This window comes from Gallinula chloropus, assembly GCF_964237585.1.
Source record: "Gallinula chloropus genome assembly, chromosome: 3".
Lineage (NCBI taxonomy): Eukaryota > Metazoa > Chordata > Aves > Gruiformes > Rallidae > Gallinula > Gallinula chloropus.
The window spans coordinates 3,585,093-3,597,952 of NC_140087.1; the positions used below are offsets into that span (position 1 = coordinate 3,585,093).

At 53.7% G+C, this 12,860-nt stretch overlaps 1 protein-coding gene across 1 annotated transcript; it reads right to left on the reverse strand.

The window, feature by feature from the left end:
* Positions 1 to 361: 361 nt before the first annotated feature.
* HEY2 (hes related family bHLH transcription factor with YRPW motif 2) lies at positions 362 to 10,401 on the reverse strand (the record flags this gene model as incomplete). The annotated part of the gene is made up of 5 exons (XM_084261025.1): positions 362 to 1,047; positions 6,023 to 6,104; positions 8,853 to 8,936; positions 9,068 to 9,146; positions 10,319 to 10,401. The coding sequence occupies 5 exons, from the start codon at positions 10,399 to 10,401 to the stop codon at positions 362 to 364; spliced, it is 1,014 nt and encodes a 337-aa protein (XP_084117151.1).
* Positions 10,402 to 12,860: the final 2,459 nt, after the last annotated feature.

Consider the following 12,860-nt stretch of genomic DNA (forward strand, 5'->3'; position numbering starts at 1 on the left):
TATGGCCACACTGTTTCTGAAAGCCGTTGCTGCTCCCTCAAGGTGCCTCCAGTGAAACAAACCGAGAAGAAGGAGGAGAAAGGAGAAAAGAAGGAGAAAGAGAAGGAGGAGACGACGATGACATCATCCTGTGTCTTCTCCGATGCCTGAAAGGAGGATAGCTGTGCCATTCCTCGGTGGGCTTGGGGCTTGCCTGCACCTCTCAGGCCCTTTGGGTGAAGGTGTCCGCTCGGCCGAGCTGAGCAGAAAGGACACGCTGAGTCCCGCAGGCTCATGTGTGGGTGTGGGTGTGCACGGGGGGTGGTGTGCGTGTGCTGAGGGAGAGGAGGGAGCCGGCCTGGGAAAGGAGGCGGGGGGGGACTTAAAAGGCTCCAACTTCAGTCCCCCAGGGTCGGTAGGGTTTAGTGCTGGCCCCGCTGCCAGCCTGCTGAGGGCTGGTGGTGGCTGATACGGCCAACGGAGGGGTGATGGCCGTGGCCGCAGCCACCGCGGCAGCAGCGGCTGCGCTGGGGGGAAGCATCGGGAAGGTGCCGGTGAAGGAGAGGGGGAAGCTCTGGGCAGCCGCCGTGGCTGCCGCTGCCGCGGCATGAACGGTAGCGGAGAGGGACAAGAGGGAGGTAGAGAGAGGGGGGACACAGGGAGCAACGCTGCCAGCTGAGGGGACTCTGAGGGCGGCGTCGGCGTGGGCGAAGGTGGCCGTGAGCAGGGCGGAGCCATGGGGGGGCACGTCCGAGGAGAGTCTGCACGGGGCAGCGTCGGAGGCGTGGAGTCCGTTCGGCTGCAGCAAAGCGGCCGGGAGGTGGTGGAAGGCGGCTGCCCAGTGGTGAGGGTGCAGGGGGTGGTGGTGATGGTGGGCCATGGAGGAGGTCATGGCGGCGGCTTCCCTCTGAGAGGCACAGGTGCTCAGGTGAGACACGAGTCTAACGCGCAGGGGATCAGACGTGTCAAGCCCTTCCACTGAAGTCAGGTACCTCGCCACTTCCGTCAAGCACTCCCGGAAGCCGATGCTCATGAAATCCATGGCCAGGGAATGCGCATCAAAGTAACCTGCAAGGGGACAGGAAAAGATGTGTTGTCAAGGGGGCTTCCCAGCCCACGCTGGGTGACAGGGCTCAGCCGCCAGATCTCCCATTTACAGGTTAAGATTTGCAACGCGAGAAGTGCCTTCTCTGACCTGTAGATGGTTTGGGTGACCACCCCTTGCCATGCAATAGGCCACAGTTGTTTTTGCAGACAATACACAAATGAAAAGAGTTAAGTCCATAAGTACTTGTGATACTTAGAAAGATATATGATGCCTCTCCTGAAATTCCTCAGCAAGCTGCTGCAGTGCACTATTGACCCTGCGCGCGTGTGCGAACGAGATGTTTATGCACACAAAGAAACAGGCTGGAGACCAGGGAGCTCGCATGCACTGCCCTGCCCTGCCCTGCCCTTTCTTCCCTATGCTGGCATTCCCAGGAACACTCTCAAACTACTTCTTGTCACTGTGAGACAGTTGCTGTAGCTGCTGCCGCGGTCCCGTCTACTTCACAGAGCCATCAAGACAATATGACATGCGGTGTTGTTTAACTGCAAACTAAAAACATCTTGTCATGACCCTGCACACACACAATAAAAAGCTTTACTGAGAAAATGTTTTATGTAATGCCATCGCTAATTTGGAGATGGAAGACTGACAGTCATATGGTCCATGAGGTATTTCAACAAACTGCAACTGGAGCTTCACAGGCTTGGGACAAAAAAGCATTTGGGAAAAAAAAAACCCCAACATTTGCCTTATTGAACGCACATGAAAACATATTCCTTTCCTCAAAGGGTCTAACATCAAATCTGGTGCTTAAGTTGCGGCTGGGCAACTACGAAATCCTATTCCAATTTTTTATTTAATTTCCCTATTTCAGTTTAAAAGTAGCATCCTGGGGGAATAATGTCCTATCCACTCCTGAGCTGATACAGCTTTTATTTCTCTTGCTTTTAGTGAAATTTTTAGGTACGTGTGACTATGATCTGTGTTTGTACATGAAGATCAAGTGCCTTTTTTTACGGTGGAACGTGGCAGCAGTATCTGCATGAGGCCTTGCGCTCTCTGGCACGAAATAATCTCCGTCCTTCTGGAAAACGCTAGCACCTTAGGTAGTTGTTTTCACTTTTACCAACTTTCAAGCAAGAAAAGAGCCTTTCTGTCACTGCAAGCCCGTGTTATAGAACTGGACACATATATAAATGTCGCCCCAACCCCCCCTTGCATGCTGTACTCCCCCTCTTGCCAAATTACAACAGCGATTTTGACATAGGCTGCCTGGCTCCTCTGAACCTGTATGAAACCCAAGAGAAACGCTGCTCAGCCAGCAGATACCGGCGAGCACAAGTTGTCGAGGACTCATCCCAGCAAGCAGCTTTCTTCCTGCCAGGTCGGCTGCGACCAAGTGATCTGTGGAGACGCTGCGGTTGGAGTGATCTCCCGAGAAACAGACGCCAGGCAGGGCAGCAGGGGCGAGCTAGCAGGGTACCTGCTCGGGTGCCAGCCAGCCTGGCATGGGGACTGCCTCTGCGCCAGAGGCTGCAGGACCTCCGGCAGCTTCAGAGGGGCTGACGCACAGCCAAAGCTGCCTCCCAGCTCTGGCCACGACTCAGCCAGCCTGGGAGTCCTGAGAGCGTGCGGCTCAAGCCAGGGCTTCCCAGCCTCCCTCCCTCCGGACCGGAGACGTGGGGGATGTGGTTGTCACCAGCTTCCCCTGAGTCTGAGTTGCTGGCTCTGTGTCCCAAAGCCCTGGTGATCCTGGCTCCCTTTCAGTCTCCTGTGGTGGCCGAGACATGAAAACAGAGCGGAGATGAGAGCTGGGACTCCCAGGCTCTATTATATTTTGATTTTGATGGTTATCTTTTCCAGGTTTCCCTTTTGCTGGCTTCCCTCTTCTGAGGGAGCCTTTAAAACGTTGTTTCTTGTTCCTTTCCAAAACCCAAGAACATCCCCCGCCGCCACCCACACGCATACACCCCAGCATTTCGTAGCAAACGGGAGGCCTCCCTTTTCCTTCAGCATTTTCCTTTAGCTATCCTCCGCACACAGGACACCCCCTGAGCCACCTGAGCTCTAGCAACCCATGTCGCTGACCCAGGTGTCAGTCACCCAAGCTCAATTCGCAGTGAAGCTGCAATCAAACACCACCGAGGTGCCAGCGAGCTACTCGCTGTTGACAAATGACTCGTCTCCTGCGCTCGCTTGCACGGTCAGCGAAAAGCCTTGGCTGCAGGCCAAAGTAAGAACTCAACAGGAACAGGAGCCCATCGCCCACACCTGCGTCAGGGCGGCGGAAACACCAAGACAGGATCTCAGAGGCAGCAGCCTGCCTGCCTGCCCGGGCAGCTCCGAAAAGCACAGAAGGGATGGGAGCCACGTCGCCTTTTCTTCCACTGTGCCCACCTCGGGCTCAGCAGGCTGAGCAGCAGCTGACTCCACCCTGGCTTTCCTAGCCCCGGGCATTCCCCGTCGTGGGTGTCCTCCATTTCTGTGCAAAGAGGAAGAGGACGAGCTCTCCCCAGCCCTCAACGCAGGCGAGCATAAGGGCATCAGGATCCATTTCTCCCCGCTGCGATAATAGCTTTTGTCCATAGGAAAAATGATGGAACTCATTATTTCGCTGATCCAAACAACTTCCTGGCTCAGACGATGAGTTGCAAACTCAGAATAACTACACTTGCAAATAAAGCAAGCATCTCCCTTAAGAACACCCTAAGAGATGATATTTAAAGCTGTTACTTCAGTTGCAGAGTAAAACATTAAGCAAGCAGGAAATGCAGGCTTCAACTTTGCCCGGCACTAACTTGCAAACCTCTTTTTCTCAGTTTCCTAATCCATGCAGTGAGATTACCCTTATCTCTGGGTCAGGAGGAGAAGGTAAAGCAGTTGGGCATTACACTGATGTGCTACGGATTATGAGTAACAAACGGGGCTGTGCATGGCACGAAGGCAGCTGCGGTTGCCCACCTGGCATCAGTGGGCTCACACAGATGTAAGGCAGCATCCCCTTTCCCCGCACCCCAATGCTTCATATCCTTCCCTCCACCGTGCTCCGGCAGCCACAGGCACGCTGGTGTCAGCCAGGGCAGGGAGAGGCACGACGGTGATGATGCATGGGGTCAGGGGGGAAGAGAGCACAGGACCTGGGAATGCTAACAAGTGCTACCAAAATCCAGCTTGCCTGGCAGCAGCCAGAGGCCGGGGCTCTGCTGACACCTCTCTGTCCAGCAGCTCCCATCCCAGGCACTTCACCCCCTGCTCCTCTACAGGCCACTCGACCTGACCCAGTTATTAAATAATCCCCTGCACGCTGTTTTTAGGCAGGGAGAGAGGGGAAGGAGGGAGAACCTCCTGGCCCTCCCACTGTTAGCGTGGACAGCAGAGGGGTGGGAGTTGCCGCAGCTTTTAAGAGGAATGATGTGCGATGAGTAGTGGGGGTCAGGTTGGCACAGCTGTGCTGCACGGGGAGGATGAAACAAGACAACCACCACTTCCCTCAGCGGCTGAGCATCCATCGCCCCGTCTGCACCGCGTGAGACAGAGCTTGTGAAAAGCCAGCACGCAACTACGCGATGGGAGACGGCACCACCACGCACACGCACAGAGGATCCCAATTCCAACTGCCATTCAGGCGTTTCCTAACTTCCAAGAGCGCAGCTTTACCAACCACATGGTGCTTTGTAAAGGACCTTTTTAGATACAAAAATTAACCTTTTTCTTCCCCAAGTTTAATCTTTCTGAGAAACCGAGAGGCACGTCTGTTACATGAAGGGCATTAAAATCTCTTCCACCTCCTGCAGAACGAGCCACCTGTAAATTTCAAGCTTAAATGGACTCCTAGCAAAAGCCTCTTAAGACCTAGAGAATACGTATGTCAGCTCGATGTCAATATTCCCCAGTAACAGAGCGGCAGCCTCCGGCACCCTGTCCCATACCCATCTGTTCTTAAGCACACGCCGATTTTAAGCCGAACCCTGTAATTGCTGCAAGGTACAGAGAGGAGCGGCGATTCAGTCACGGGCTAAAAACTTTTGAGTTTGATCAAAAAAAGAAAGAGAGAGAGAGAGAGAGCTGCAGCTGCCTTTTTTCTAGCCTTTACCTACGTGGCAGAACGGGCCAGAAAAATTCGGCTGCTTTCCATGACCACAATCTGAGCCGGGATCACAGCTGATGGCACAGGACGCGGGACCCCGCTCGCAGGATGCCAGCGGGTTTTTCACTCCAAGTAAGTTCTGAAATCGTTGACTATAGAGAATACCTCGTGGGTGGCTGAAATCATTTGGCCTCCAGCCCCGGGGCTGTCAGCCTGCAAAAGCGAGGTACGCTGGGCTCCCCGCTGCCGGCTGATCTAGTGGGTCAGCCAGTGCAGCCCCTTGTGTCACGCCAGCACCCGCAAACAGGGACCTACCCCAACCTCTGACACGCAGCTACAGCACATAAATACTTGTACAGCCCTCTGTCTGTCTGCTTTGTCAGGTACCTGGAGCTGCACAGAGCAAGACTGGGTTTTGTTCTGGTAAATGAGATGGTTTAACCTGGCATCTAAAAGTCTTTCCAGAACAAAGAAAATAATATAAACAATAATGCAAGTTCCTCTCCATCCACTTCCTTCGGTATAGCTGCTGGGTAATGAGGTTTAGCATGGGTTTTGTGCTACACAATTGTTGCCACAAACCTCCTGTTTATGTTTGGTGTTTGTGTATTTGTTTTGTCTCCCTGTGCAGATTTCAGTGCTCTTTGGAAACCCCAAACAAATCTCTGACTGGGCTGCCTGTGAATGAAGCCTTTACTCCCACAGTGTTATGAAAGCAAACACAAGCCCAGGGTCAAGTGCTTCTTTTGTCCCAGTAGTTCTTTCCCACGAGTTCAATCCTGCCATTAGCATTGATTTCCACTCCTCTAATCTGGAAACGCCTACCACAGCCCCTCAAAGCACTTTTTTTTTCCCCCCGCCCTGAGATTCCCCAAATATTAGAAAAGAAACCGTTGGCTCCTTACCTTTCCCTCCTGTCGCCTGCAGCATCTTCAGATGATCCACTGTCATTTGCAGTATTTCCGCTTTCTCTAATTTGGCAGATCCCTTTGAGATAAGAGACTGATATAAATAAAGGCTTACAAGTACTAGAAACTTTAATTTGATACACTTTCCACTGAGCTCAGCCTTCTGGTTTCAATTTCCCCTATCATTAGGACATTCTCAGCTCAATCCTTTCGTGAGCATCTGCCTCCCAGACTTTGCCTCAAGACTAACACAGTCTCCTCCCTAGTGATACAGGCAGCAGCAGCAGTGGCAGCACAGCTTTGCTTTACTAAGGCTATATAGATCTCAGCGTAGCTCTTGCCTTGCTGATAGCCTATAGATGACATCTTCATGAAACCAGAGAAAAGGCATAACTTTCTGGACTTTCTTTGTAACAGCCAACACAAGTGGGGAGCTGACAGGACAGGATGATGGATGAAGAGCCTACGGCAAATCTTTCCTTTGGCTTTTACCAGTAGGTGTCCCTATGGACACACACCGAGAAGCAAGAAGAGTTCCTCTTTCTTAATCACCTATTAATTTTCAACATGTCATTTGGCTGCTGAATATTCTATTCTCATCCTTTGACTGAAGAAAGCCCAACTGCACAGCCTGCAGTGCTGTAAGTTAGGGAGAGAGAGGCCTGGTCTGCAGGGACGTGAAGCTAAGCACTGTGAAAAAGAAAGGGTTTAGCTCCTCTGTCAGTAAAAATCTTGCCTGTTACTGAGGGTGGCTGGCAGAACTATGAAAAAATGCTGTAAAAGTATAAAATACAACTCAAAAGGGACTATTAATAGATTAATCTGTAAGTAAAACTTTTTTTGCATGGAAGCATTCCCTTTGATAGCTAGAGGATGCCCAGACAACTGAGTTTACCATGCAAATGTTATCCCAGTGCAAGAGAGATCCCCCTGGCATCTGTTTAAACCAGGGCTGCACAGGCTTCACCCACCGGCAGACACCCTCCTGCAAACCAAACTCTTCTCTTTGTTATCACCTGGGCCACCTCACTGCCAGGAGCCACCCTGCAGCCTCGGGTGGTGTGGGCCAGGCTGCAGGTGTGTGAGTCAGGTAGGGCTGACCGCAGCCCTGCTTTGCCAGCGCTGATCTCTGCAAGGAACTCTGGAGAGCAGAGCCGTGATTTGGGGAGGGAGGGAAGTGGAAGCGAAACTAAACCTCCAACTTGGAAACTTCAGTGAGCTGAATGTCAAGGAGCTGGAAAAGGACTTTGTCCTTGGCATATATGCAGAAAAATGGTGGGGCTTTCTGGATAAAATACTGCCCAGGCTCTTTTTTTTCCCCTCTTTTTTATACAACACATTTTTTTTCCTGATCCACTCACTGCTTCCAGCGCTTTGCCTCTACAAACCTTGGGGTGCACAGATGAATTTTTCTGGTCAGAATTCCCCCCCTTTTACATGCAACTGCATCCTGTACTTTTCTCAGCCTCCTGTCTTTTCCACAGACACAGCACAAGCCATCTCAGCGAAGAGTGACTAATGGCTAAAAACTGCGTGGCGCTGGGTCATTTCCAAAGGCTCTGTAGGATTTGTTTTATAATGGCTGTGGTTTTCCAGAAGTAAACAATCAAACGGGACAAACAACTGTTGTCTCTCGCTGCTGGTTATCTAGCTGAGGATACCTCTGTCAGTCCAACCTGCCCAAGGCCACAGCCACAACTACTGGTTGCTCCTGAACGCCCGGTGCGGGTGACACGGGTGATGCTCCCACCACCATTTACAGCATTTCCAATTTCCTTTTGGCTTTTTTTGTGTGTTTTTCAGAGCAGGGAGGTGCTTGCCAGGCAGCTGCCACAGCGATTCAGCACCTCACCATCCTGCTATTGAAGTTTACTTTCTGTTTTTTGTTTTATTTGGCTCTTACAAGGAAGTCGGGTCCTTTTTGCTCACTTGGTTCCTTTTTATCAAAATACAGCGTCAACTGCAGACATCCATAGATCTTCAGATACCTCCAGTAACACAGGCACAAGGCTCAGTATCCAATCAAGGCCCTCCCCCCCCCCCCCAATAAAGCAAAGATATGAAAGGGAAAGTAAATAGTTGAATTCGAAGGACACAAACAGAACGTCCTTCTTACAGCACAGATTGTATTCTAAGATTTTGGTCCCTAATTTCCCCACCCAGGAGCTGCACCAAAGTTCCCTGAAGTTAGCTGGATCCTTCCAGCCTTCCCATCCAACTCTCACTCACCGAAAGTCTTTGTAAACACCCCCAACTTCACAAGCTGACATGACACAGGCCTGTTCTCCCTTCTGATGCGCTGGTTCTGAAGTGTCATTTTAAAACACCAATAACCCAGACTGGCCGTTCCCTTCCTGGGACACTGGCTTACAACAGAAATTACAGCTTAAATAAGTAAAGCCTGCTTAAAGCAGGGAAAAGGAGATAACTTTTAAAGATTTATCCTGAAGGCTAATTGACATACAGGTTTGGGGGGAGTCGTGTTGGGCTTGTTTATGTTTGGGTTTGTTTTATTTTAATATGGAGTAAAGGGCATTTTTAACAAAACCACTACTGGAATTCATCGAAAGAACAGAGGCAACATGAACACTGTTACCCTTAAGGGAAAAAACAAGCCAAAGAATGGAAATGTTTTTCAGCCTTATAATGAATTATGTTTCTAATAGTTTTGCCACAACAAAGCATTTTTATTGAAATGCCTGTTTTGTGCCAGATCAGGACACATAGAATATTATTTTAATGAGTTTTACAAGAGAACTAACTCTGCCAGATGAGATACAGAATTAAGAGGGGAGGGAAAAATAAAGAAAAATAAAAAAGGGCTTACTTGTTTTTCAAAAGCAGTTGGCACGAGCCGCCTCAGCTCTGATAAACTGTTATTTATACGATCACGGCGCCTTTTCTCTATAATCTATTAAATAAAAAAATAAACACAACCACCAAAGCACATTAGGTTTAGGGAGAAAGAGAAAAGAAGTCGAAGGGCAAAATCACAGCACACATGGAAACGGGCACAGGGGAAAGGAATGAAACGCGACCTACCCCTCTTCTTTTCTTTCTGGCCATGATCTGAGATGTTGTTGTTGGGGAATTTGACCGAATGACAGAACTGTGACTTTGCCTGCGGAACAATAAAAGCATGTCAGGTGTTGCAGAACTTGCCCCTGCTCTCTGAAGACACCTCAGGTCGCCAGGTGAAGTCTGCACAGTCCCTCTCAGCAGATGGGGCCGGTACCTCACGGTACTCTCAGCGAGCAGAGAGACGTTTCATTTTTGATTCAATTTTGATTGCCCCAGTGTGTATTTGGAATTGACAGGACACTCCTGTGGACATAAAGCCCCTTCCTGGAGAGAGTCCAGATTTCATCTCCATTGCACATAGAGCCCTGCCTATCAAATACAGACTGAAGGACCGAGTCCAACCCCAGGTGAACCACCTATACGTGCTAAGAGGGGTGTTAAGTCCCTGTATCCCACGCCATAACCTCTGCCCTCTGAGGTTCCTGCCCGCTGCTGCAGGAGGCAAGGGATGCTCCGGTACAAAGCCAGTTCCCCAATGCGGGTTTGCTGCGTCGTCCCGCCTCAGGAACACAATTCCAGATCCATTTAAAAAAAAAAACCCAAAACACCCCCAAAAATAAACACCCTACACTACCCAGGAGTACAAAAAGGCTTCGATTCCACCCTAAACGAGGAGAAAAATATCCAGTAGCTTTGGATACTGATCTACCCAGTGATGGGGACGAGGCGGGCCGCCGGTACGGTGCCTCCAAAGCGGCCAGCCCAGCTCCGGAGGGCAGCGCCGTCCCCGCGGAGCTCCCAGCCCCGGAGCCCCGGGGGCAGAGGCGGCGGCTCAGCCCCCGCCCGCCGCACACGGGCTCCGCTGAAGGTACCGCTCGACTAGCGCGACCCCTGCTTTACTTCGCACAGCCCGCTGGCGCCGGTCCCCTTAGGTTGTTCGGCCTGCTCAGGAGCTGTGTTGGAAAGGGCCTGATTGAAAACGGCAAATTAAGCGGAGCTAATGAGCTGCAGCCCAAGGTACTGTAGCGCTCCCCGTCGTTTCAGCTAGACCGCGGGGCAAGTTCCTGGGGGGGGCTATCAGCAAAACTGCTACCTGAGCTGAAGGGGGACAAAACCTCACCCCGCTTCCCACCCTCTCCCCGCTCTCCCCCTCCCCCCGGCCAGGGTGGCCAGGTATCCCCCTCTCTCTGCCCCAACCCGGGGCGCACCCAGATCCCCACCGCCGCCCGCGGAGAAGGCGGGTCCCGGCGAGGCCGGGGGTGCCCCACTTACCCCGAGTAGTTGTTCTCACTCCCAACGTCTATAGTCTCGTCCATGTCGCTGTCTGAGGTAGTTTCCTCGCAAGGTCGCTTCATCGTGGGCACAGGACGCGGCGCAGCTTCTAGCAGAGATAAATAAATCCGGGGGGAGGGAGCGGGGGTGGGGGTGGGGGGGCTCCGGCACAGCTCGGCTCCGCAGCGCCAGCAGAGCAAACCCTCTCTGAAGCGCTTTCCCACGCCGCGGCACAGCCTCAAGCCCGACGGCCCGCCCCCGGCAAGGCCCGCCCCGCCGGGGGTGACGGGGAGAGGGGGGGGCCGCCCACCGCGGGGGCGCGGAGAACCGCGGAGGAGCGGGCAGCCGCCCCGTCGAGGGCCCGGCAGCCCTGGACCACCGGCAAGACGCGCAGCGGGGCAGATGCCCCCCGGCACGGGGCTGGGATGGGGCTCCAGGGCATCCCCGGGAGGGGAAGAAGCGGGATGCGACTCACAGCCTTCCGCCGCCGCCGAAAGGGGGAACAGGGGGACGGCCCCGTTCTCCCACCTGGCATTTGGGGAGGAGGGGCGGGAGGGGAGGGCTTGCTGCTCCTGGCGCGCAAGCCCCAAACCGGATCAGCCCCCCGGCCCCGTTCCGAACAGTCCCCCGCGGTGCCGAGTATCCCTGTCCGCCGCTCCTCGGACGGCGCGGGGTGTCTTGTGAGGCAGAGCAGCGCGGGTTTGAGGACTGGATAAAATCCCGGGAAAGGTGTAAATCCCGGTCCGGCCCCTCCCGCAGGGCCCCCCCGGGCGCACCGCGGGGTGATGGGCACTCGCAGGGACGGGAGCCAAGCACTGGGATAATCCCGGCTGGAAAGGACTTGGAGGAAGCTTAGCGGCTCGGTTACTGACGGATCTGTAGCAGGCGGGTTTGATTCTGCTTTTGTTTGGGATTCCCCACCACCACCCCCCCCACCACCCCCTCCACACACACACACGCACCCCCCGATTGTTTGTTTTGTGTTTTCTAATTCCGGATTCCCGACAAAATACATTTGGGCTGGTACGTTCCTCCGGGATATTCTCCGCGGAAATTTAATCTCTCACCTTCGGTGACTGTCCCCTTTTTGCCTGTCCCCTTGGCCACCCTCCTGGGAACATTCTATGTCCCGGCCGTGATGCCGAGAGGGGGGGTCAGGGGCGGTCGGCGCGCTGCGGCGTCGGCACCGGCCCGGGCACCGCCGTGGTACCCTGACCCTCGGGGGACACGGGGAGCCGCGGGTCGCTCAGCAGCGTGGGGCCGCGACCCTCACCGCGGCGCCGTGCCCGCAGTGCCCTCCTTGTTTCCGGGAGGTGACAGCACCACGCTGCCCCCGCCCGAGGGAGAGGAGCTCGGCTGGAAAAGAGGAGCTGGAGGGAGCGATGGCTCCGGCTTTCTTTTCGGGACAGCTCGGCGCTCCGGACGGGGTGGGGGGGACGGGGCATCTCTCCGGAGCGGCTCCGCTCGACAGCGCCGGGACCGCTTCTGCCCGCGGGCGGAGTTTGCCCTGGCTGCCTTATATTTAGCAGCCGATGGTGTCGATGACTCAGTTTTCCGCTCGGTTAAATCCTGCAGAAGGTACAGGTGGTTTTTGGTTCGTTTGCGGGTGTGCGTGCGAGAAAGGGCCGTGGCGAAAGGGAAACCGGCGCCAGCTTGGGTGGGGTTTTTTTTTTATCCTTTTCGGGGGTTTTGTTTTTATTCTGTCTCCGCTAACACCCTCCATCCATGCAATTATATTTGGTGGCACGTCGGGTGTTTGCTCTTTCATGTGGATGTTGCTACTATGTAAAGGAACAGAGGGGGATTTCATGCCTCATTGCCCTCCCGGGACATCCTTTTCATGACCGGTGTTTGCGCAGATTCCGCGGCTGCTTCGGCACAACAGAAGCGAACACCCGCGGGAAAGGCAAAGGCAAAGGCGGCGCCCGGGGTTCGGGGGACGTTGCCCACAGTGGCCCCTTTCATGGGTTCCGACAAAAAAACCCACCAAACCAAACCAAACCAAACCAAACCCCCAAGAACCACCCAATGAAAAAAAAAAAGCCCCCAAAACCTAAGAAAACCAAACCAAAAACCCAAACAAAACCCCAACAAACCCAAAAAGGTATCGGGAGAAGCGGAATAGCAGGAGCAGCCGGCGGCGCCCGGCTGCCTTGTGAAGCGCAAGTGCTTTAGGAATCCGGGAGCCGCCTCAGCAGTTTTACTGCTCGGCGCGGGATTTTCTCGATTAAACAACAAAAAATAATAAATAAATAGATAAATAAACAAATAAATAAAACCCTTCCGTTCGTTGCCGGGTGCTGCGGAGACACGGGGGGGACCTCCGAGGGCCCGGCCCGCTACAGCATCCACCCGGTACCCTGGGGCCGGGAGCGGCTGGGAAACGCTGCCCCGCCGCAGAAACGGCCTTTCAGAGGGTGTCGAGCTTCGGTAGGTCTGAGTTAAAGCCCCTGCTTTACCTCGCCTGGGCTGCAGCTGCTCTGCGGCTGCTTTGGATGCGCCTGAAAAACGCTTCCGAGACGGGGCACCAGGCTGGAGCGGG